This window comes from Gracilinanus agilis, chromosome 2 (assembly GCF_016433145.1).
Source record: "Gracilinanus agilis isolate LMUSP501 chromosome 2, AgileGrace, whole genome shotgun sequence".
Classification (NCBI taxonomy): Eukaryota; Metazoa; Chordata; class Mammalia; order Didelphimorphia; family Didelphidae; genus Gracilinanus; species Gracilinanus agilis.
This window is the reverse complement of record NC_058131.1, coordinates 260,797,043-260,822,610: the sequence shown is the minus strand read 5'-3', so window position 1 is coordinate 260,822,610 and position 25,568 is coordinate 260,797,043. Positions and strand designations below refer to the sequence as shown.

Below are 25,568 nucleotides of genomic sequence, written 5' to 3'. Positions count from 1 at the left end.
TATGGATCCCTTCATCTATGAACTTATCTAACTTGTTCTTAATTATTTTCAATTTACATTAAAACTTAAAAAAAAAGTTGTACACGTATATTACCTCCCTTGGGGAGTATCTTTGTATGTTTGTGTGTATGCATTTACATGTACACATAAACATATTACATCCAAAGGGCCCTTTAAACAGCTGATTTAATGCTAGAGAGTTTATAAAACACTTTAAATATATGATTTCCTTGAATATTTGACAATGACTCTGTGAAGTGGGTAATGACTGGGCCACGACCACACAGCTACTACATGTCAGAAGTAGGGTTTAAAATCAGGCCTTCTTGAATCCAAGTTGAGTTCTCTTTTTATGATACTCATCACTAGGGGTATTCTCTCCACTTCAGAGTTCCTTCCTGACTTAATAGATGATCATAAATTGTTCTGGCCAAAAACACTAATGATGCATTAATAGTCAACTCAAGAATATAAGGATCCTTGAGGGTGGAGCCCTTGTTGTTTTTATCTTTGTGTATCCAGTACCTAGCACTGTGGCTAGCGTTAAATAAGCACTTTATAAATCCTTTGTTGAACTAAATTAAACTTCCTGGTAATGAATGAGCTTCTCTAAACTTTGGTAAACTAGCCTTTGGATTATAGATATAAGATATATAAGAGGTTTTTTTTTCCTCTTCAGAGTTGTATTGGAAACTTTCCTAGATTGGTGAGACATATGAAAGTTTATATTTTATAGGCATATATTTCAAGAACTCAATATCACCTTTGCTATGATGATGCATCTGAAAACTATAGGGGAATAATGGATAAATTTAATACTTCAATGGACTTAAGACCTCATCAGTGTGGTTACTCCCTCTAATCATCATCATGATCTACTCTACCATATTCAGCATGGAATTCTTCTTCATTTATATGATCAAATACATAATGAATAGATATGGATGGATTTGAAAAGGAACAAATTTAATGGGTTTTATTTTTGAGCTATGCTTATAAGCAGCAATACTGAAATCCCCATATTTAGACTTAACCAATGCAGTACATAATGGATAAACCAAAAGTACTGAAGAAGATAAAGTTCTGAGGGGAGCTTAGACTTACCCATAGAGATTATTAATGACATTGGAGTACCTCAAGTCTGCCTTGGATCAAAGATTTCCTTATCTTTTTCATTTTTTAAACCACACACACAAAAAGATGTTTATGAAGCCCTAAATAAAGGTTATTTTGTTAGAAGGGGTTTTTAATCAGAGCTATCACACACATGAACAAAAGTGAAAATGGGCATTATTGGACACGTTTTTGGAGCACAGGAACATTAATGCGCCTTTGATGGAGCTATGCATTGGTCCAATACCTCTGGAAAGAAATATGGTACTATATACAAAAAATGACTAAATTATGCATACTCTCTGACACAGCAACACTTCTAAGAAGATCTGAGATAGGAGTCAAGAACCTATAAGTACAAAAGTATTTATAGCAGTGCTTTTTCTTAGGCAAAGAACTAGAAATAAAGTAGTTACCAATTAATTTTGGAATGGATGAATATACTCTGGTTTAAAATATAATTTATTTAAAATGCAATAAAATATTATAGAAACTTAAGAAATGATGAAGTTAATGAATTCAGAGAAACATGGAAAGACTTGTATGACACAACGCAGCATGAAATGAGCAGAGATAGCAGGACAAACAAAATGATTATCACTATAATATAAAGGAAACAACTTTGAAAGACTAAAGAACTTTGATTAATGTAGTAACTAATTATGCCTTCAGAGGAATGAAGGGGATGTATACCATTCACCTCTTGGAAGAAAACTAATAGACAGGTATTTGGTAAATTAAACATCCATTTTCAGATATGTCTAATATGTAGAATATTTGATTGCTTATCCTTGTTAAAAGGAAGAGTTTCTATCTGGGGGAAGGGTGAGTAGGTGGACAGTGATAGAGATGCAGAACAAAAAGAGCATCAATTAAGGACATAGAAAAAAACAAAAAAGTTCAAGAGACAAAAATGGTAAATTTGTTCTTACTATGTTTGATTTATAATGTAGTTTTCAAACTATGTAACAAGTTCACAACTTCATGTGCAATCTTCTTGTTCTTTGTATAATGAAATGTTCATTTTTGTTGATAATTAAGTTCACAAGGAAAAATGAAAAAAAAAAAGAATGAAAATAGTCTAGCAAAATGATTTGTTAGTTGAGAATGTGACCTTTAGCAAGAACCTAAAGATATGACAGAAGAATTTGTGAAAATAAGATGGAACTGGATTACTACATGCTATATTTATTTTTTTAAAGCCTAGAAAGGCTTTCAATAGAGATCATCAGGGAATCATGAAATGATCTGAGCATCCTTTTTTGCTTACCAGGAAGAAGAAAGAGCAAAACAGAGCTCTCAGAAAATTACTCATAATCTCTAGCTAATACTTCCACTTTTTTTGGCCTCATGCTTCTAGTCCTATTCTATCTTGCTATATTCCTTAGTTTTTCTGTCTTCATAACTGTCACTATTCAAATATCTTCTGAATTCCAAACTCTGAAGGTCAGGTCTAAAGGTCACTTGAGATGTCCCTTTTTATTGGAAAAGTCAATTCTGAATCAATGGAGTCTTGTCCTGTTAACATCAGAGGTCCACCTACTCAAATCCAGTCAAAGTAACTCATTGGAATCCATCCATTGTTTTGGCTGGAGGAGAGATGAGTTATTTTAACTTCTCTCACTGAAATAAAAAATTGAGTAACTGGATATTAGTTGATAATCAAGATTTTTATCTAGAATGGCTAGGCAGACTTGCTCCTAAAAACATACAGAAGATGACCACTGTAGAACTGATAGAATTTTAAGGGCATTTTGGTATTTATTTATAAGATATCTCAAAGAAAAGATTTTAATGAATACAATAGATTACAAAAAGTATTTTTTGCCAAAAATGTGTTCTAGAAGATATCAACAACTACTGACTCATATTCCTATTCTATCATGCCAATAAAGTTTTATAATAATAGCCTGTGTACATATCAAAGGTGTCCTTGATAAAAAAATTAAAGGATGATAAGGGAACTGTAAGTATCTTTTAAGTGATTTTCTATAACAGGTCAGGTCTTCACAGTTATCCCATCTGATTGAGAAATATAGAACATGTGAGATCTTGCCTTGTTGATTGCTTGTTGATTACAAAAAAAGCAATTAACCTGGCAGCAAAAAAGCAGACTTAAAGACTTCTGTTAAATAAATTTTCTACTTATTTGTACACTGATATAATATATATTAGGAACACGGAATTCACACAATAGAAAAAAACCTATCTTGCATAACCTCTACCTGGTGATTATCTCTGCTAAAACATATCCAACAAGGGGTTCTCTAGCCTTCATCTGAAACCATCTTGTAAGAGGAAATCTACTTCCTTCCAAAGGAGCCCATTCCACTTTGGAGTGGCTCAAGTTGTTAGGTAATTGTTCCTTATATTAAGCTTAAAGCTGTCTCCCTCTCTGCTCTTATAGCCATTACTTCTTGCTCTGTCTTCTGTAATCAAGCATAATACATCTAATCCTTTTTACATATGACAGCTCTTCAAATGCCCAAATTCTGTTTTCTTCTTCCAACCTTCTGTTCTCTAGGCAAAGTATCCTTCCTTCTTTCAGTTGATCAGCACATGGCCTTATCTCCATGACAGAAGCAACAACAGAGATAGCATTGTTTAGCAATCTGCCAAGTATCAGCACAAAAGCAAGCATAAAACAGGGAGACCAGCATCTCCAAAAATGTGCGTTAGTATTTTAGAGCAATGGTGTCAAACTTAAATAGAATAAACAACTAATCCATACATAATCCATACATACTGCAGGCTGCATAGTGACCTAATTTTAAAATATAATGCTGCCTATATTTTAAATATATTTTGTTAAATATTTCCCACTTACATTTTAATTTGGTGAGGGCCTCACTCCAGAGCATTGTGGACCACATGCTGCTCATAGGTCTCACGTTTAACACCTTGTTTTAAAGGATGTCTGGTTGTTGCTCTTGTTCAGTTCTTTCAGTCATCTCTTGCTCATCATGAAGTGATATGGTGTTTTCTTGGCAAATTTAATGGAGTGATTTGTAATTTTTTAATCTAGCTCATTTTACAGATGAGGAAACTGAGGCAAACAGGGTTAAAAGACTTGCCCAGAGTCACACAGCTAATGTCTGATGCCAGATTTGAAGTCAGGAAAATGAGTCTTCCCGAGTTCTGACTCAGCACTCTATCCAGTGTGTCGCTGCCTCTAAAGATGTCTGGTACAATGTAAAATAAAAAAAAAAAAGAATTTCTATTGAAAGAGACTTTATATATCTTCCTATTTGTGAAGACCTTGGGCCAACTCTATCAGTCTTTACACCACATTAGGGCCATCTCAATGAGATCCACCATTAAAAGAGATAAAATGTATGTTGCCCTAATTATGGAATATAATCAGACAAGCAAGGTAATGAGTTATAGCATCATTTACTTAGAATCAAAAGGTAGGCCAAAAGGTAAATCCAGAATTGACTATGAGGAGAAAATTTTGCTAGCTCACATAGTGCTTTCAATGATGCCAACCAAAGTGCTTGATGCTGCAAAATCTGATCTCTTCATCACTAATATCCTCTTCTTAATTTCAAAACTCAAATGGATCTCTGATAACATCAATGTGGATATTCCTTGAAATGATAGAGTTTGCAACTCATCCATCCTTACCTTACTTGTGCTATTTTTATCCATATGCTCTTATAAATTAATTATAGGGGATCCATCTAACATACCAGGGGGTGTTCCTTGAGGTCTTCTAACATCATGAAATATTCCTTTGGTTACCCCTGACTCTCATCATTGATCCAAGCAAAGTTCCTTTTTGTATATACTTTTTTTTTTGATGATATACGTTATGCCATTTTTTCTTCATAATACACACCAGGCACTACTCCATTGTTTTTGGGGTTATTTTCATCTTTCAGGTGATGTTATATGCTTGTAAATCATGGAACTTAAGAGGAATGAAAAATAAAATTGACCCAAAAAGCAATGGAAAGTTGTATGGTTGGTATGAGTTAGCTGATGCCTAAGGGTTTTTAAGAAAGAAAAGTGCACCACTCATGTAGTGAGAGTGAAGAGAAACAGATGATCCCCTAGATGTAATTTTATCAGTAAAATGTTTAAAAAAGAAAAAAGTCTAAGAGGGAAGATTCCATTATAGTAAGTAGAAACTTCATGGAGGAATTATAATAGATATGTATAAGAATTGAACAGGATAAGAAGGAATGGATGGGTTATCTGCATTAAATATTACGAAAGTATTACAGAATCAGGAGCAAAGATTTGCAAAGGTGCAAAGAGATTTAGGCTAGATGACAGGAAAAGCTTGCAGACAACTAGAACTGTCTAAAAGTAGAATGCAACTGTCCCTAAGAGATGGTGGCTTCCCCTTCTTAAGTCTGATTCAACAAGAGGCTGATTGAACTAAAAGAAGACATTGTCATTGTCTTAGTGATAATAGTAAAGATGAAGCAAGTTAATTTTTTTTAAAAGGAGAGCCTGGACAACTACTCTTCTGGAGTAGTATAGTAGGTTTTCCTTTTATGTGTGGGTGAGGCTAGATGACAGCTCGGATCCCTTCCAACTCTTAGATTCTGTAATTGTCATGCCACGCTGTTTCCATTATCTCATTTTAAAAATCACATCTGTATTAGTTAGCAGAAGAAATATTCCTGGTTTCAGAACAAGTAATCTTACCATTGTTCTAGAGTGGCCATCCTAGTCCTAAAGAACAGTCAGTGATGAAATCAATGTTCATAATTCAAATATGAGACAGCCAAGGACTTTACATTGAAATATTTCATTAGTTGTTTCAATCCACCTTATTTTGTATATGTAGATGACTCCTGAAGGTATGACAGAAAGGAAATCCTGTGTAGCTCCTATTTGTGACCCAGAAAGAAGAGAGAAAGCAGGGCTGCAAAAGGGGGGTTAGAGGATGAGCTGATCTCCCGTCACAACGGATGCTGCTTATCCCTGAAGGTTTTCTCCTCTTTATACTCCACTCAGATATTCAGTTGCCCCTTTTTCTTTTCCTCTTCCTGGAACAGGCAATGAGTGTCTATCTGCTTCCTCTTGTTTTTATCACCCACATTTTGGCAAAATAAAATTAGCTTCTTGGCTTAAATAAGTGTTACAGCTCATGAAGCCCCAAAGCCCAAGTCAAACAAATAATTCAATTGTAAAGCAGGCTGACAGGCCCATAAAACTAAGTGCAGATGCAAATGCATCTTTAGGCCATTTAATGTTTTGATTAAAACAATGGAGATCAGAAAGAGTAAGAGGCCCTTTCTTTTTTATAGGCAGTTAATTCAGTGAGGGCCCTGAGTGTTCTGCTCTAGTTAAGCCTTGGTCAGGCTTCCCATTATCAGCTTATGGTTTTGGCCATAAACTAAGCAAAATAAAAACAAAGCTCATCTCTGCTACAAGTTGAAACCTGTCTGATAAGCTTTCTTTCCAGGGCATCATTTTTAAAGTAACTTTGAAGAAGAGTGTCTGACTGTTGAAATATCACCAGGGATACGGAAACCAAAGAATCATTTTTAGTTTTCTTCTGTATCTTTGGAATGGACTGATTTCCTAAACATGATTTCTTTTCCCCTGGATGTTATACTGTTTTGATTGGATTCTCTTTTCAAGTTTTCAAAATAAAATGCTTGTCAGCCTTAACTGCATATGTCTTTGCTTTGTGAGTTTAAGTTGGGGTCTTGAAGTTGAAAGCTCTGTGGGGTAAGATACATTTTTTTCCCATTTCCCCATTACTATGAAGAAAAGAATTTTCAACACAAAGTATCTGTTTACTGGAAGAAATTAGGGGGAAATACTAAATGTTATCAAAACCAGGATCAGTCCTCCCCCAGGAATACTGTCATCAAAAGCAAACTATAGAGCTTGGGGATGTCTCAGTCCCTATCCAGGGAGTGCCAGGCAGCCCTTACATTTGTCTTCCCTATCATCTACGAAGACGCTCCCAGAACTCAAACCATAGCCAACAAGGGAGGCTAAAGGCCATGGGCCGACGTGTGCTCCTTCCACCTTGGAAATATAATGAGAACCCCAGACCAGGCTAAAAATTAATCCCAAAGCACTTAGTGTTACTGATACCACCTGAGCACAGAAAGATACCAATTAGAAGACAAGTGGCAGCAATAGGACTGAGGGCCAGAAGTGTGTTTCAGAAGTCTTCTCACTATTGAGATCATCACCTTCTGAGGTCACCAAGCTCAAATGAGCCTTCCTCCCTAGTTGGGAAATTTCTAAGAAAAGTCATGAGCAGAGGGCCTTGGGCTGATGGGTTTTTTTTGTTGTTGCTGCTGCAAAATGTTTAAAAAAAGAAAAAAAATCCCCTAAATGGTAAATTCCCAATGTGTTAGGTATAAATTTTATGGAAGAATTATAGAAGATAAGGGTAAAAATGCACAAGATAATAAGGAATAGATGTAGTGGCCCTAAAATCACATACAATTATTGTTGTTGTAGAAGGGCATGCTATATCTGTGTTTAGGGGAGGATTGGGGTAAAAAAACCTTAGCAATGTTTACACAAACAGTAGGAAGTGAAGATTAAGGCAATTAGACAGATATGTGGGTAATGTGGAGACAAGCCACCCTTGATGATGTTTGTACTACTTGTCTATTTTGTGACTGATAGGCAACATTTTTCTTTGTCCTGCCAATCTCATCTATTTGCTTTTTTCCCCCTTACTCCTCATTTCGCTTAATATTAGCTTTAGCTGCAGCAAAAGAAAGGTAATGTGACACAGTGGATAGGGCACTAGGCTTGGAATCAGGGAGGCATGAGTTCAACATCTTGGATCCTTAGTTTTGTAACCCTCAGCAAGTCATTTAACTTCTTTGTGTCTTTGTTTCCTCACTAGTTTCAAAGACTTCTTTTTTTTTAATTTAACTTTAATTTTTTAAACACTAATCTTCTATCTTCATACCAATACTAAGTACTAGTTCCAAGGCACAAGAGCAATAAGGACTAGGCAACTGGGGTCAAGTGACTTTGTCAGGATCACACAACTAGGAAGTGCCAAAATTGATTTGAATCCAGGACTTCCCTTCTCTAGGTCTAACTCTCTATCCCCTGAGCCATCTACCTGCCCTTTGGTCTCAAAGACTTCTAATGTCTCTTGCACTCTAAAACTATAATTCTATGACCAAAAACAATATTAGAAAGGCAAATTTTTCTTTATAAATGGCAAAGGCTACATTGCATCCCTAAAACATGATGGGTGAGATCAATCACCAGCAAATGTGAAAGAAGTGATTTAATATAAAAGGCACAATCACCATGAGGATCAGGGACATATCTCTTCTCTGGAGGAGCTACAGAAAAGGAGAGTCAGAAATCCCAGATAATAGAAGAGAACGAAGATTTGGAGATCTGCATGGTGGGGGAGGAAGGAGAGATCTATATTAAAGGGAACAAGAGTCCACCAAAACAGTAAGATTTATAAACATCAATTACTAGATGCCCAGATCTTGTTTGTGTTTCTCTTGGCATCTCATGGTGCCCCTAAATCCTTTTTCATTCTCAATTTCTTTTATTCTTTATGATATAGAATATTATGATGATGCATAGTAATAGTTTATCATGGCAAAAGTCTATTCTTGAATGATAGGAAAAAATCTCTTGAAAATACATCTGTAATATGTGTGTTTGTGTTTGTCCTAACATAGTTCCTGTCATCGAGTATAGGTAATGCTTTATCTTTTTAAATCTGAAATTTCCTCCACTTTTCCTCCATCAAGGATTAATCTGGAATGATGAAAGAGAGCATTTGGCCAATGATCATGGCAGACTGAGTCATTCAGCCTTACTATTCCACTTCTTCCTCCTTTTACCACGTGCCATGATTTTCAAGATAAATGACTCCTATGGAGCTACAGACAGAATAAAAGGATTGCTTCTGTTTCAACACATGAAGAGCACATCAATAGCCTTCAAGGGACCCCTAGGCCTTGTTGTTGTTATGTCTGACTCTTTGTGACCCCATGGACGTGTTATGACATGCCAGGCCTTTTTAAACTCCACTATCTTTTGAAGTCTGTCCAAGTTTGTGTTTGTTGCTCTAAGAGAAGTTAACTTTCACTCTGTACTTCATATCCCAAAGTCCAGATGGGTTAGTCTGGCATCTGATCCTATGCTTGAGTTGTGGTCTTCAGGTCCTACCAGAATACTGGGTGACCTTCAAACAAGAGAAAGTTATAAGACTTCCCTATTCGTGAATCTGGAGGGATAAATAATTAACACTTAGTAGCAATATTCTTAGCAAAGAATCCTCCACTTTTAATGGGGTTTTACTCCATCAGAGGCTAGCATCATAATTTTATTACTTTTGTAGGTAACATAGATTGTAGGTAGTCAACTGAGATTAAATAATTGAAGTGATAACATAGTAAATTCTTCATTTTTAAATGCTGATTATCAAGTTAGCAAATTATCTAGGTTTCTTGTTTATCTTCCTTTTTCTCCTTTTGTCAACTCATGATGTTATGTTGGAAAGATCCCTGGGCTGAGTTGGGAGACTTGGGATTAAATTCCCATTGTGCCTAAACTTGAGACTTGACATTGGGCATGATAAGTTCCCTCTCTGGGTCTCAATTTCCTCATCGATTAAAAAAAAGGACTCAGAGGCAGACAGGTTGCTCAGTGGATAGAGAGCCAGGCCTCAGAGGTCCTGGGTTCAAATTTGACCTCAAACATTTCATAGCTTTGTGACCATGGGCAAGTCACTTAACCCCAATTGCCTAGACCTTACCACTCTTTTGCCCTGAAACCAATATGTAGTATTGATTCTAAGATAGAAGGTAAGGATTTAAAAAAGGACTTGATTACTAAGCTTTGGCATTCTTATTCACTAAGTTCTAAGGTCCCCTTTAAGTGGCAGCTAGGTGGCACAGTAGATAATAAGTAGCATTCATCTAATATTTATTATGTGTCTGGAACTGTGCTAAGTCCTTTATAAATATTATCTCATTTGATTCTCACAGCAACCTGAAAAGGAAGAGGCTATTATTATCCCCATTTTACAGATGAGGAAACTGAGGCAGCCAAAGTTTAAGTGACTTGCCCAAGGTTGTACAGTAGTGCCTGAGGCCTTATTTGAACTGAGGTCTTCCTCTCTATATACCCAGTGCTCTATCCATTGTGCTACTTAGCTGACTAATACATGTAAATAAATAAAATAATTGCTTCCTTCCTTCTTTCCCTCCCTCATTCTTTCTTCCTATCCTTCCTTCCTTCTTTCCTTCCCTCCTTCCTTCTTTCCATCATTTCTTCTCCTTTCCTTCCCTCCTTTCCTTCTCTATGGTACCATAATAATCCTCTGATAAAAGGTCATCATGAAAGGTGGACAAGGGCAAGAAGAGGACTCAGACTCCAATGGGACCCCTTTGGTATTTTTTTAACAACTCTGATGTACTTTCAGATGGAATGGATGCCAACTCCTACAGAAGACTTCTCTTATTCCTCCATTTGTTAGCAATCCCCCCACCCCAGAAATCACTTTGCTTTTTCTTTCTATAAATATTTTATATTTATATCTATGTACATATTGTTTATCCCCCCACCCCTAGAATTTAAGCATCTCGAGCCCTCCTTTTCCTCCAAACATCAACATTCTAGTTTATTGAGACTGTTTTCCTCTCTGTTGTTCTATTCTCAGCACCTAGCACAGTCTCTGGCACAGAGTAAATGCTTAATAAATGTTAGTTGAATTGAAACAATCATCTAAATTGAGAATGACAAATTAAGTCAACCAATAAACATGAACAAATTACCAAACAAACCCTGCCCACAAGAAGCTAACATTCTAATAAAAGAGAAAGTATATAAACAAGTAGATATATATAAGAGGAGCTAGATCACACAGTGGCTAGAGCATTGGGCCTAGGTTCAGGGAGTTAAGACTCATCTTCTTGAGTTCAAATCTGGTCTCAGACACTTATTATCTGTGTGACTACCAGCAAGTCACTTAACCCTGTTTGCCTCAGTTTCCTTATCTGCAAAATGCGCTGGAGAACGAAAGGGCAAACCCTTCCAATATCTCTACCAAGAAAACCCCAAATGGGGCACAAAGATTCAGACAAGACTAAAAGGACTGAACAATAGTTATACACAAGATATATATAGCACATTTCAATTCTCCATGGTCTCTCTTCTCTCTAAATGGCTGCTTAAGGTAGAGGTTTTTACTTTTCCCTATTCTAGTTATTCCTTTATTGTGTTGATTTACTCGGAAAGCACAGATTATCTTCTGTGTACACAACTCTGAACTTGTCACTTTGGTGTGGAAAGGAGAGACAATAAATGAATTTTATGGAGATGATGAGTTCTTCCTGTGTCCATAGGTCTCTGCTTAGATAGACTCCTACAAGGCTTAAAAGGGGGCAGCTGGGCACAGTGAAGCCAGGCATCCTGAGTTCAAATCAGACCTTAGAGACTTACAATTTATATGACCCTGGGCAAGTCACTTAACCCTGTTTGCTTCAGTTTCCTTATCTATAAAATCAGCTGGATAAGAAAAAGGCAAGCCACTTCAGTATTCTGCCAAGAAAACCCAAATGGGGTCATGAAAAGATGGACATTACTGAAACAACAGAGCAACAACAAAAGCTTCAAAAAATAAATAATAATAGCGACGTTTATCTAGGATTTTAAGGCTTGCAAAGTGCTTTTCATACTTATTATCATTTGAACATTGTGAAATAGGAATTATTACTTCTATTTTACAGATGAGAAAACAGGTTCAGAGAGGTTGTGAGTGATTTGCCCATAATCACATAGCTAAATGAATGTCAGAAGCCATCTTTCAGATTCCAAGTCTAGTACAGTATTTTAACTACTCTGCCTCTGACTCATTGTTTCTCAGGTTAATTAGAATGAAATTCAGTCACTTTTCCTCTGCAGACCACATGCATTCCCCTCTCTCACCAAACAAAACTTCTAAGATTTTTCAGAAGTTAGTTCTCAGTAAAAAAAAAAAAAAAAAAAAAAAAAAAGCACAATAAACTAAATTGATCCAAAAAACAGGCCTGGGCAGCTTACCCAAAGACAACAAAGCCAGCCCCCAAATCTAATTAACAAGGACTCGGCAGGATGAAATGAGCTAACGAGTTACTCGAAGCCCAATTTAGTCACCAACTTCCTTCCTCCCAAGCCTGGACTTTGAAGCACAATCGAATATTATTTTGCTCTCTGCAATTACGACAGACAGGGAGACTGGGTAGCTGCTGTGAGATTTGTGTTAGTAGAGAAGCATTAGTGCTCCTGGGAATCAAACTGAGATTCACCCATTTGTGGCAGGTGTTTTAAGTACTCAGCCTAACAATCCACCCACGCATGGCACTCCAGCAATTCAACGACTAAATTAAGTCTCTGAATATTAAATTAATGATGGAAATCTAAAATATTAATATATTCTAATTGAATATTCTCCGATAAATTATCCAAGCATTCTCAGCAATTTGATTTTTACTTTCATTTCTTAAGGAACTTTCAGCTGCATAAATATAGCTATTAAAGCAATTCAAAGAAATGGAACATTTTCTGCTCAGACGAGAGAGAACTCTATAAACACAAAGAGTCTCAAATTTTCTTTCATATGATTGATTAAATCATAGAACCCAAGACAGCTGAATCATTAAATAACTGCTTCCTTCCAGTCCTTCTGGCTTTAGCAAGGACAATATAAATTCCCTCTAGGTCTGAATATGAGGAAATACAATATGTATAATTATAGTAAGCCTTGAATGCTGTTGTAAGAACATTTCAAGTTGAATATTTCAGGGACTGTAGTTGCATTTGTATAAAACCATTCTTGGGGTAGGCAAGTGTGCAACTGGACACATGGTAAGTGTTAGTATGTCTTTGTATGTGAAATAGGGGAGGGTGTATTCAAAACCAGGGCTGCATATCTACCAACTGGGAGCTGGGGGGGGGGGGCAGATGATTGCTGTATTCTGTGAAATGACAGGTAAGTTAGAAGGGCATGCTATCAGGAACACAAAAAAGGAGAATTATTTCTATAGAGATGCTATTTAGCAAAGATTTCTTAACCTGGTATCAGGAACCTTGTTTTTTCCTTCTAAATATATGTGTGTGTTGCATATTGTACATATAACTATTTTGATATAATTGTTTTCCTTTTTAATCCTATGTATTTACTTTTGTGCATTTAAAAACAATCTCATGAGAAAAGATGGAGTCCCCTTCTAGCTTCACCAGACTGCCAAAGAGGTCCACTATGCAAAATAGGGGAAGAACCTCTGATCTAGAAGATGGAGACCTTAAAGGGTGATTACTCTTTATGTCTAAGTTTGAATGGATTGAATGAATTCGATTTCCCATTCATTCTTGGAATGGGGTTAGGGGTGGGGTGGGGCTCTATTTTAGTGACTGTGAACACACTAAACTATATGTGAGAGGCAGAATTAGCATTCCCTCCTCTCTCTTTCCTTAAAGCTCAAACAAACTCAACCCCCCTCCAACCTCTCCTCCTGTATTAGTTTCTTCCCTGAGGCTTTCACTCTCCCTCACTGTGGAATTCTCTAGGGAAAGAAATCCTCTTATTTTTTCATTTCACCCACATGCTTTTATGGCTTTGAAGAACGAGGCTCTGTCATAAAGACTCAGAATAAGGAAGGATTTGGAGAGTGAATAGTTTCTACGCTTAGTAAGGTGCCTGAGTCCAGTGGAAAACTTTTCTCATGTTTATAAGAATGGAATATACTTGGGGAGGAGTTCAAATGGGCATCCTCCTTTTGTTCAAGGTAAATAAGAGGATAAGTAAGCCTCAACATAATAATAATAAAATAGAATAATAAGCATTCTGTTTGCAATTAGCCAACTGTAATTGCCAGATAGGTGTTTCATCAACTAACCTTCTGATTCTTACATACAAACTCATTTCACACAATTGAAAAGCCAAAGGGCGGAACAGATGTGCTTAAAATAATGGCTCATGTGAAACTAAAGGCCTTCCCCAATTGTAGAAATTGATTCAATGTAATTAATACATATGTAAACACATGATCAATGGACACATGTGATGATTATGCTCCTGGGGAAGATGGTGGTAGTATAGGAGTGCCAAACACCCATGTCCTGAACCAGACTAAAATGTAATTGGAAAATATCTAACAAAAGAAAATAAAGAGAACAAAAATAATATTAATGTGTAGTTTTCTAAGTCAATATGCAGCAGGCAAGGACATTATATACAGTATACTGGCTCCCATTTATTTTTGTGTTTGCCACCGCTGGTAGAGTGAAAAAAATAATGAATTTGGAGTCAAAGGACCAAAGTTCGGAACTAACACTTATTACCAGTATGACCTTGGATAAGGCATGCCTTCTCTCTGGGCCTCATTTTCCCCACTGTAAAATGATGGAGTTGGACTAGATGTCCTCTAAGACTCCTTCCATCTTTATATAAATGATTCAAAGATGATGGGCATTATCAAGAGCCTCCTTAGCTTACTTCAATACTTCAAAAAGTCCTGATTTCCTCTGTAGGGGCATTCACTCTCCTGATGAAGATTGCAACCTCCTCATGTTTTAGTGGACTAATGAGTTGCTTGTGGCCAAAAGAATTCATCACCTGATGGTCAGACTTATGGTAATGAGCTTCTACAAACTTAGCTAGGCTAGCCTTTGGTCAAAAGATAGTCTTTACAACCAGCTGAAGCAGCTATTTATATCACTGACATTAGATTGAATTGATTTCTGGGATTAATATGAATTTTAGTATATTAAGAAGTTCATATCTCAATGATATTTTAATCTATTATATGCATATATATATATATGAATTTTTTTCCATCTAAATCATCACTGTGAGACACTCACGATGTGGAAATACTCTCTAGGGCTGCAGGGATGACTCATTTACAACTTAGGATCTTAGAGTTGTCTGGGAATATTATGAGGTTAAGTGACTTGAAGTATGGTGTTATATCCAAATATGTGTCAGAGGCACACCTTGAACCCAGATTTTTCCAAAGTCAGACCTTTATTTACTACATCCTGCTTCCTTCCATTCATTTTATGTGTGCATGCACACACACACACACACACACACACACACACACACACCCCTTTATAGAACTGTGAAGACATACTAGCTCTAAGAAAAATACAAATGGATTGTTGGAGGGTATGTGTGAATAGTAAACTTCTGATGTCTCTTCCAAAAGTGAAGGATAAATTCCAAATAGCTCTAAGTTCCCTTACCAGTCAATCTTGATTTCATCAACTTACTTTAATCCCTTCTAAAATTATTCTATTTATTTTTACCTGAATAATTTCTAAGTTCTAAATTGTTATTATTCATTTAACATAGAAGCATTACCAAGATTCAATATTCTTTATTCACTTTTGGAGGGAGGGAGAGACAGGGGGTTGTATTCACAGCCTTCTGTGCTTCCATTAGCAATTTTAGTGAGGAAACTACCTTTACCAATGTGGAAGAGCAACTTTGTGAACTCAAGTCTTAGAGAGTTGTCTAGAGCACTGAGAGAGGTTAAGCCCAGGATTTTGGTGAATATCAATCAATTAATCAACATTTATTCTATGCCTTCCACGTGCTAAGCTTTGTGCTAAGCTAAGGATACACTTAGAGGCAAAAGACAGTCCCTACCCTCAAGGAGTTTACAATTTAATGAGGAAGCTACATGCAAACAAACACAATAGGACCTATCCTTATTCTTGGGGGGATATGTTCCAAGACCTAATGTGGATTGCTGAAACCATAGATATAAGCCAACACCTGCTTTGTAAACCATAGATAACTGAATCAAAGGGTTACTGAATCAGTGGATAAAGGGGCACAACTGCACTATTAGCATCACTACTCTTGCATTTTGGGGCCATAATTAAAGTTAATAAGGGCTTTATTAAACAAAGGAACTGAGATAATACTACAATGAATGTAATCAATGAGAACACTAGAAGCAGATTAGAGGTAAGTTTCACATTGAATCTTAGATATGGGCACAAAAAAAGGTAAGTCACTTATTGGGCTGGTGAATGTTACAGCCATGTTATAGCCTATACTTATTTGGTGGGCAGTTTGAAACTTATGAACCATTTTTCTATTTTCTTTTTGGGAATGTTTCCAATTTTCAAAAAGTTTTCCCCTATCGTTAATCACTGGTATCTGAATCAGTGGATATGGGGGCACAACTGTATAAGCAAACTATATACAGGATAAATAGGAAATAACTGAGGGAAAACACTGGAATTAAGAGAGGTAAGGGTAGCTAGGTGGCTCAGTAGATAGAGTGCCAAATCTGAAGTCAGAAAGAGTCATCTCCTAAGTTCAAATCTGCCTCCTCCATGTGTAACTCTAGGCAAGACATTTAACCCTGTTTGCCTCCGTTTTTACATCTGGAAAATGAGCTGGAAAAGGAAATGGCAAACCACTACAGCATCTTTGCCAAGAAAACCCCAAATGAGGTCATAAAGAGCCATACATGACTGAACAACAACCACAAAAGAGAAGGCTTCCTGTAGAAGTTGGGATTTTTTGGGAACAAGATCAATCTTCAATTAGCCAATAAACATTTACTAAACACCTACACTGTGCCAGGCACTGTTGTAACTCTGGGGATATAAGAAGAGGTCAAAGACAGTCCCTGCCCTCAAGGAGCTCACCATCTAATGAGGGAGACAACAAACTATATACAAGATAATAATAGGAAATAATTTTAAAAGAGTAGGCACTGGAAGTAGGAGGGATTAAGGAAAGCTTCTCTTCTAGTTCTTCTAAAAGAAAGCTCTTCGGTTGTAAGAGAAGTAAAACTTACTTTAAATTCTGGTTTAACTTCAGAAGTACAAACAAAAGAAAGGCTTTAATATTTTGCTGTTAACAATGAAATCTTTCTTTGATATAAAGTCTCTGTCAGTCATTTCATTATAGAAGTTATAACACTACATACACTGGAAATTCAAACCACTTTTCAAGAACTTAAACACTGTCCTATCTCTGGGTTCAGAAAACAATTTAATAGAATGATCATTGTTCTGTGGCTTTGGGGGTTAAGAGCCACTGCAGGTAATCTGGAAAACTTGAGGTAGTCTTCTTACCATTATCTTACATTTCTTTGGTGGGCCACATAGATTTCGCATGCTCTAGTTTTCTCTTGAATGACCACTGTATTAAAGCAGTATAGAAAAAAGTCTTGTATTGGGAAGAAGGTTGGACTAGATGACTTATGAGGTTCCATTACAGTTCAAAATGTGGGTATTTTTTTCTTTTTTTTACCCAAATGAATTAAGTAGGAATTCTCAACGACATGCCCAAGATTCAATTTTTACTCATTTTCTTCCCATTTCCCATATAATTTAGATCCCAGTTTAATTTCAGAAGCCCAAATGCAAAAAAAAGAAAGCTTAAACATTTTGTGCCACTGTTCCGGCTGGCTGCTCAGAAACCAGTCTAAACTGAGTGGTTATTTTCTGTTTTGGATGCCATCTTCATTGCAAATATGTTTTCCATTCCCTATGCATGGCTGAGCAACTATATATGAGCAGCCATGATGCTCCTTGGAAGGAAAAAGCCTGTAATTAACCAAGGTTTGGGGAAGAAGATTCTGTTCTCCTCCCCTCCATTTTTCATTTAACATATTTTATCAGAATGAAATGCTTTAACGAGCAGAGAATTGCAGCTGATCCCAGCTGAACTTCGTAGGGCTGTTTTCAGCTCCACACTCCCATTAAGATGCATTCACATTTGCTATGATTTAGACTTCATTCAGGAACAACCTTGCCCCAAATACTGACAAGTAACTAATCAGCTTCCATGAAATGGAATGTTCCTCTTTTTTTCTCTTCTTACAATGAAAAGCAGGAATGGAAGAGCAGAAGTCCCTTCTGTGTTGTTTTTCCTCTCTATCTCCCATATAGATTTGCTGTGCACCATACAACATATGGGCCCATAGACACACAAGCGGAATCGGTGCAGAAAGACACAAAAAGAATGCATGGTTGTCCCCAGGTACCATCATGTTTTGATACAACTCTGAGTTTCCTTTCAAAAATATGAATCTTCTTCCACAGAGGCCATCATGGGCATGGCAATTCCCATTTACTAAAGACATATCCAAAAGAGCCCTGGCTCAGAGACTAGTCTTCTGATGAAAGGAGACAAGGAAAGTTCAGGATGCCTCTTCTATTATTGGTTTGAAAAGCTTTTGAAACCCATCCACCAGAAATTCACTGGCACAGATTTTCTTCACGACTCAGATCAATGCTGTCCACTTTCATGCGCTATGCCTACTCTAGTGTAGGAACAGATGGGAGCCCAATCCACCACCCAACGTTCAGGAGTGTTTGAAATCAAATCAGAACTGTTCACCTAGATCTATCAGGCAGCCGAGCACCCCTGGGGCAGTGTGAAGATTACGAGGATGGAAATAAGCACACGGATCTCATCTTTGAAAACCTTCCTTCGTGTCCCTCCTCCTCTTCTCACAGGCCATTACAGAGCAAAATGTAACTGATAAACCCCGAGCTCATGCCGACACTCAGGCAGCCCTCGCTATAGGGGTAATCGTGTGGGTCAGGGGACCCAAGGCTGCGGATGACAAATGGGCTCTGAACCAGAAAAACATCATAAAATATAAAAATACAAGAAGAACCAGCCACCACAGGGAAGTTTCACGCTTATGGTAATAGTTTCTCAGCACTATGCAGTGCTGTAACTGCCTGCTCTGATTCCTCCATCCACATGCCATTATGGACTTCTGGGAAAATGCTTCTTTTCCCCCAAACCCCCTCCTCATCTACGTTTTCTGTTTGGAAATGTGGACAGCACAAAGAGCATAAAGAAATGAATCTCAGCAATCACCGGGTAGCTTCTATGGTACCTACTGCCTCCACTTAGGAGTTCTTCAGGTTTGGTTTAAATATCCCACCTCCCCAATCTGATTAGATAAATAATAAAATAGTGTGATATGTCCCCAAACAGAAATTTAAAGTGTTTGATGATCTCAAACCCTGGAAAGACTTAGAAGTGGCCAAATTTCAACAGAAAGTTGAATATGTTTCCTTTTGGGTGCCCCAGACTACAGTGCAAGGTCTAGAATCACCAACATTTTAATGTGAAGTAAGGCTATGATTTCCTTTGTCCCGTTTTTTTCCCCCACCCTCCCACTGATGGAAGAGAATAGGTCAGAAAATACCAACCTATATTTTTCTCCCTAGTCAACCAGCAGCCAGCAATAGTTGGAGAATAAAATAATATTGAAGCATATGAACCTATGGCTTTATAAAGTATAGAGTAGGGTTTTGCCCAAAGATTTTCCTTCTCACTTTTCATTTATTAGCCTGCCTTTCTCAGTGCTTGGCAAGATAGGAAAAGGGTAGTGCTGTCTGAAGGAAAGGGAACCCCAGGCTCCCCACATCATCAGCATTATCATCATTTAATAACTAATATTCACGTGGCATTTTAAAGTTCGGAAAGAGCTTTATAAAAGTTACCTCGTTTTTTCTCTTTACAACAACTCTGGGAGGCTATTATTCCCATTGTATAAATAAAGAAAATGAGACAGACAGAGCTTAAGTGACTTTCCCAGAGTCACACAGCTAGTAAGTGCCTGAGGCCACATTTGAACTTACATCTTCCAGATTCTAGATCCAAAACTACCTTTCATTCATTCTAGCTGCAATGAATAAAGTTGATCAAGCCAGCTAATTAGAACACTGGGGATGGCTTTGATCTCTATGGGCAGGGCCATATCCAGCATTGGACTAACACTGGGTCTTTTCCTAAGGGACAGAAATTTTGAAACCTTAGCTCACTGTAAGAGGGAGAAAGAGAGACACTTCTTAATGTAAAGCTTTTATTGATTCCTTCCAATATTTTTCGTTGCTTCCACCATTACTTTGTATTTGCTTTGCATATATTTTTTCTTTTCTTTTTTTTTTTTTTTAAACCCTTGTACTTCGGTGTATTGTCTCATAGGTGGAAGATTGGTAAGGGTGGGCAATGGGGGTCAAGTGACTTGCCCAGGGTCACACAGCTGGGAAGTGGCTGAGGCCGGGTTTGAACCTAGGACCTCCTGTCTCTAGGCCTGACTCTCACTCCACTGAGCTACCCAGCTGCCCCCTGCATATATTTTTTTTGTTCAGTTGTTTGTTTGGTTTTTTTTTTTCAGTCCTCTTTGACTCTTTATGTCTCCATTTGGAGTTTTCTTGGCAAGGGTCCTGGAGTGGTTTGCCATCTCTTTCTCCAGCTCATTTTACAGATAAAGAAGCTGATACAGAGTTAAAAGGCTTCCCCCAGATTCACACAGCTCATAAGTAAGTGTCTGAGGCTGGATTTGTACTCAGGTCCTCTTGACTTCGGGCCTAGCAATTTATACATTGCATATATTCTACATTTACTTACTTATTTCCTCTTTTAGAACACAAGCTTCCTGAGACCTGGGAAGTTACACTTTCATCTTGGTCTCCCTAGTACTTAGCACACTGTCTGGGCACATAGCAGATGCTTAAGAAATGTTTGTTGTTAACAACATTTAAAACTCATTTTTATCTGTAGAGAAACAAAAGCACTCGGTCCCTATTTAGAAAAGACAATTAAGTAAAGTAGAAGCTATCAGATTGTCCTAGCATCTGCACATACACACACACACACACACACACACACACACACACACACACAAACACAGGTGTGTTGCTCTCTATCCTAAAGGCCTTGTTTGTAAACAAAAAATGGCTAGGTATGGTTTGATTCTGTATAATCTATTATGATTTTTAAAAGGAAAAATTCCATTCTACAATAGTATTCTCATTTATGGTCAGCTATTAAACTTGGGAACAGAGAAAGATGGTTGTGGATGGATCAAAGAATTTGAACTGAAAGGGATCAATTACATCATTTGGTCCAACTTCCACAATTTTACATGAGTGAAAACTAAAACCCAGGGATATTTAGGGACTTCAAACAAAATCATACACCTAGCAGCTAGGTAGTCCAATGGATAGAGCACTGGACTTGGAGTAAGGATGATCAGATTTCAAATACACCCTCAGATATTTATTATTTGAGTAACTCTGGACTAGTCAGAATGACTCATCACTTAACTACTGCTTGCCTGAGTTTTCTTAACAGTAAAACAGAGATAACAAAAACACTTATGTTCCAAGGTTGTTGTGAGGATCAAATGAGATCATATTTATAGAGCTTAGCACATTATATAAAATGGTAGCTACTCTTATTAGTAGAAGTAGTATTAGTGTTTATATTAGTATTAGATGTCAGATGCAGGATTTGAACCCAGGTTTTCTGACTCCTTGGTGTAATAATCATAGATAGATACGTACATATCTACATAGAACAAACATTTACTAAGCACTTATATATGAGGCAACGTGCTGAGCAATGGAGTTGCAAAAAGCAAACAAGAAATTTCTTATCCTTAAGGAACCTACATTCTAATGGGGGAAAGATGACCAACAATGGTGAAGGGGCCAGAATTTCACAGCAGTATGAAGAGGAGATGGCATTGAAGGCTAGTTGGAGGCAAGCTAAAATGAAAATTTAAGTATCAGAGCTATAGTCCCAAGGAACTGTCCAAAGTGATGACAGGGAAATAGAGACTGTGGCCAGAGAGCATGGCCAGCACAGTAAGAAGCTAGCCAGGAGACAGTTCAGAGTCCCATTGCTTTTAGGGTCACTAGTATAACTTTTATATCCAAAGCATAACATTGTATTGATTTAATTACTGAAACTATTGATACTTCATAGGACTATGTTAAAAGTAATCATCCTTTCTAATGTGATTATTTTTTAAGACATTGGGATAACTGTAGTATGATTCTATTTGATATTTAGTTAGATATATAGATGATATTTTCTGGAGGAGGAAGGAATATGTTCCAAAATTATGCCCCTTTCTTTTATGTCCATCTCTGAATTTTAAACAACCAACTTCATCTTTTCAAGTTGAAAGGAAATAAGAAACAAAAAAAAAGCACCAAATCATTACAGAATGACATATTCATAATAATCCATGGCACCATGGTTTCAAGAAGAGTGAGGTAAGCTTCGTCACAATGGATGGAAATTACTTAATGGGATCCTCACCATCATTTTGTCAAATTATTGTTGAGATTAGGATGCAATTTTCTTCAAAGAGAGGAAGAAAATGCTAGTCAATGGACTTGGTTATTGAAAAATAAATATGTAAAATGAATTCCTTCCCCCCAAGGAAAGAAACACTGTGGTGGGAGAACTTAAAGAACATCAACTCAGCAAACACTTCTATTTTATTCAAATATCCATTGAAGCAACACTCAATTTTTGCTTCATCTCTTTGTGTGACGCAACCTCATAATTGCAAAGTTGTAATCAGTTTTAATGAACAACAGCTTATTTATGGTGGAAGGGGCAAGATTATAGGATAGCCACATACAGGTCATAGGACCTGGTCCTAGCTTTACCAGTGACACCCTTCCATATGCAATTAAAATGGTTTTAGATATGACTCAGGAAATAATCAGAAAGGTTTGAAGTATACTATTTTCCACTTTGAGTTTTTCCTGCTTCAAATAACACAACTTCTTGCTGGAAAGATGAAAAATATATCTTCAAAGAGAAGTACAGACACTCTCTCTAGCCAGGTTCAAGCCAATCAGTGCTGCCTTGCAATTTGAAAAAGAAGTCAACATCAGGATGTGAACTCTCCACCTCCTGTCCAGAACTGTCAAGCTATTTTATCCCAGAATATATTTATTAAAAATCCACTTACCCTCACAAGCTGTTGTGGGAAAGGACCACGGGAATTTTCTGGGACATTGATTGGTGGAATGACCCAGTCCCTCTTTTGTCTTCTCAGTCCATTGGAATTCTGACGTTGGGGCCAGGGTAACAGCATATCATTTGGTGGCTGCATAATTTCCAGTGATGTACTCTTCTTCCCTTTTTGCTGTTTTTTTTTTTTTGGTAGAATAGGGAATGAAAGAAAAAGAGAGAAAAAATCATTGTGAGAAAATGGTACAGAGGAAGTATTTTCCAGCCTGAACCCTAAAAGTTCCAAACACTTGTTAAGACTATTTGTAAGGCATCGCACAGTTCCATGGAAAATCTCTATGTAGAAAAGTCATGCAATCAAAGATTTTTTTCAGGGAGGCATAATATATAATTATTTCCAATTGTCAATATAGTTGGATAAACCATTGAGAAAAGTGATTTTCTGGAATTCATGGGTGCTATTATGTTAAGGACAGACTTTTGAAAGAAGATGAGAAGCCCAAAGTAGGAGAAGTTTATAAGAATCTACCAAACATATGGTTGTACTTCCGTCATACCTACTCTCCAATATGTCCAGTGTTAGAAAATAGCTTTGTTCTGTAAATGCAAAAGCTGAATGAGGAAGGTCAAACTGTGGATGCTAGAAGCATGGTACTGAGTGCTAGATTTAGAGTCAGAGCACCTTGGTCCAAAATCTAGCTTTGCTACTTTCAACCTGGGTGACTTCAAAGAAGTCATTTTTATCTCCTTGGACCTCAGTTTTCCTCCCAATAAAACAAATGATTAGAACTAGATGATATATGAATTCCATTCTGGCTCTAAATCTTTGCTCCTCTGATCCCAGCATCATCAGAGTTCAGAGTCAGTTCCAGAGATATAAAAGAAGTAGAACTGAAACTTTAAGACTACATGGACACAATGACCCCAGGAATTCAACCAAAAAAAATTCTAAGAATAAACATTCTTACAAAAGCATCCACTGAGAATTCTTCCTAGATAATTCACATCCATCCTAGCTAATATCTAGGATTTGGGATATCTTCCCATTTTGAATCCTTTGCTGAAAGTTTTCATGTTAAAATTTACAGTGATTACTAATTAGAGAGCATAAGGAACTGAAAGGCTTCCCAAAGGTAATTATCCACCCCTAGTTTATAAAAGATGAGCTAGACTTGTGCATCCTTCATGGTGCTCTTAATTTCTATGGAAATATGACACTATACAAATATCTCTTTAAAGTAGGATTAATAGATATTGAGTAATGATTAATCACCAAGATGTTGAGAGTAACTAAGTGAAGGAAAAAATACATTTCTAGCCTGTTCTGTGAACTTGCCATGCCTAATTTTAGAAGCAGTGTTACCTCTTCTCTATAATGTGCTTCCTTCTGCACTACAGATTATAGCTGCATTGCTGTGCATACCTTCTTTCACCCTAAAGCAGTGGCAAAAGCTCTAAAGATGTTTACAGTCAGGTGAGAATCAAGAAAATCACCTTCCTAACAGCATTTGGTATTCTTGTTAAACGTTTTAGCAGCAAATTCTGAAAAGTGAATCACATGCCAAGCCCCTTCCCACCAAGATGCTCCGGAAGTTCTAGCATTATACCCAGTGTCCAAAGAGTTTGAGGAAGCCATCTGAAAATGACACTTGAAACATGCCTCCCCTTGACAGAGAAGCATGGGACCACAGGAACAGAATGTCGCATATATTGTTAGACATGGTGATTATCTTCTTAATTATTCTTAATTGGTTTTCTTTGTTTCACAGTAGGGCTCAATTCACAGTCAGATAGTAAGAGGAAGACATTCTAGTCAGAAATGGCCATGCAATACAGACAAAAGGCACCAGGAAATATCTGTGATGAAGCCTTAGATATTCTGAGGGGATGAGGAGAGCAACAAAAAGATCTATTGCCTGGGGCTCTTCATTGGTAATAAAAGAGAAGTGGGGATGGAAGATAAAAATCAAATAATATCCCTTTCATTTACATAATGCTTTATGCTTATCAGGTGATTTTAGAAATGCTATCTCATTTGATCCTCTCAGTGATCCTTTGGGCAAGAGAAGAGAAAATATGGAGGTAATATAAAGGGCACTGGGCTTGGAGTTGGGAAGACCTAGGTTCACTTCCCACCTAAGACACTAGCTGTATGGGAAGGCCATTTAACCTCTTCGTGCCTCAGTTTCTTCATCTATAAAATAAGAATGTTGGTTTCAATGACTTCTGAAGTCTTATTCAATTCTAAATTTATAATTTTATGATACTTCATTCTTAGGATAATATGGTTGCCTGGCTAGACATTATCAGTATTTAACAGAAGAGGAAACTGAGGCAAAAAGAATATGCATTTCCCATACTAATTAGACAAATGAAAGTTGGAGATTAGAACTTGGGTCTCTAAGCTTGTATCGCTCTCTATTATAGACCACTCTGTTTCTAAATTGATTCATAGCTAATGTGGGTTCATGACATCTGTATAAAAAATGCTATTGCAATAGGTGTTCTAGGATGCTGGAATGAGATAGAAGGAAACTGATGTTTTTTAAATAAGGACCAGTGATATTATCTAGGGTTTGAATATAACAGTTACAATATAGGGAATACAGGAGTCAGTGAGTGAACTTCTGGGACATCTTTCCAAACTTACAAGAATCTTTGCCTCAGGACCCTCTCCAACTCATAAAGAAAGACATAAATGTGCCTCCCTCCCAGGTGCATTGACTTT

The 25,568-nt window shown here is 37.1% G+C and overlaps 1 protein-coding gene across 1 annotated transcript in view; it reads right to left on the bottom strand.

Annotated features, from left to right (window-relative positions):
- CDH4 (cadherin 4) overlaps positions 1-25,568 on the bottom strand; it is a 464,726-nt gene that overhangs the window by 397,495 nt on the left and 41,663 nt on the right. Inside the window, exon 5 of the mRNA XM_044659642.1 lies at positions 22,839-23,015. Coding sequence (XP_044515577.1) covers positions 22,839-23,015 — 177 coding nt within the window. The remainder of the gene's footprint in view (positions 1-22,838; positions 23,016-25,568) is intronic.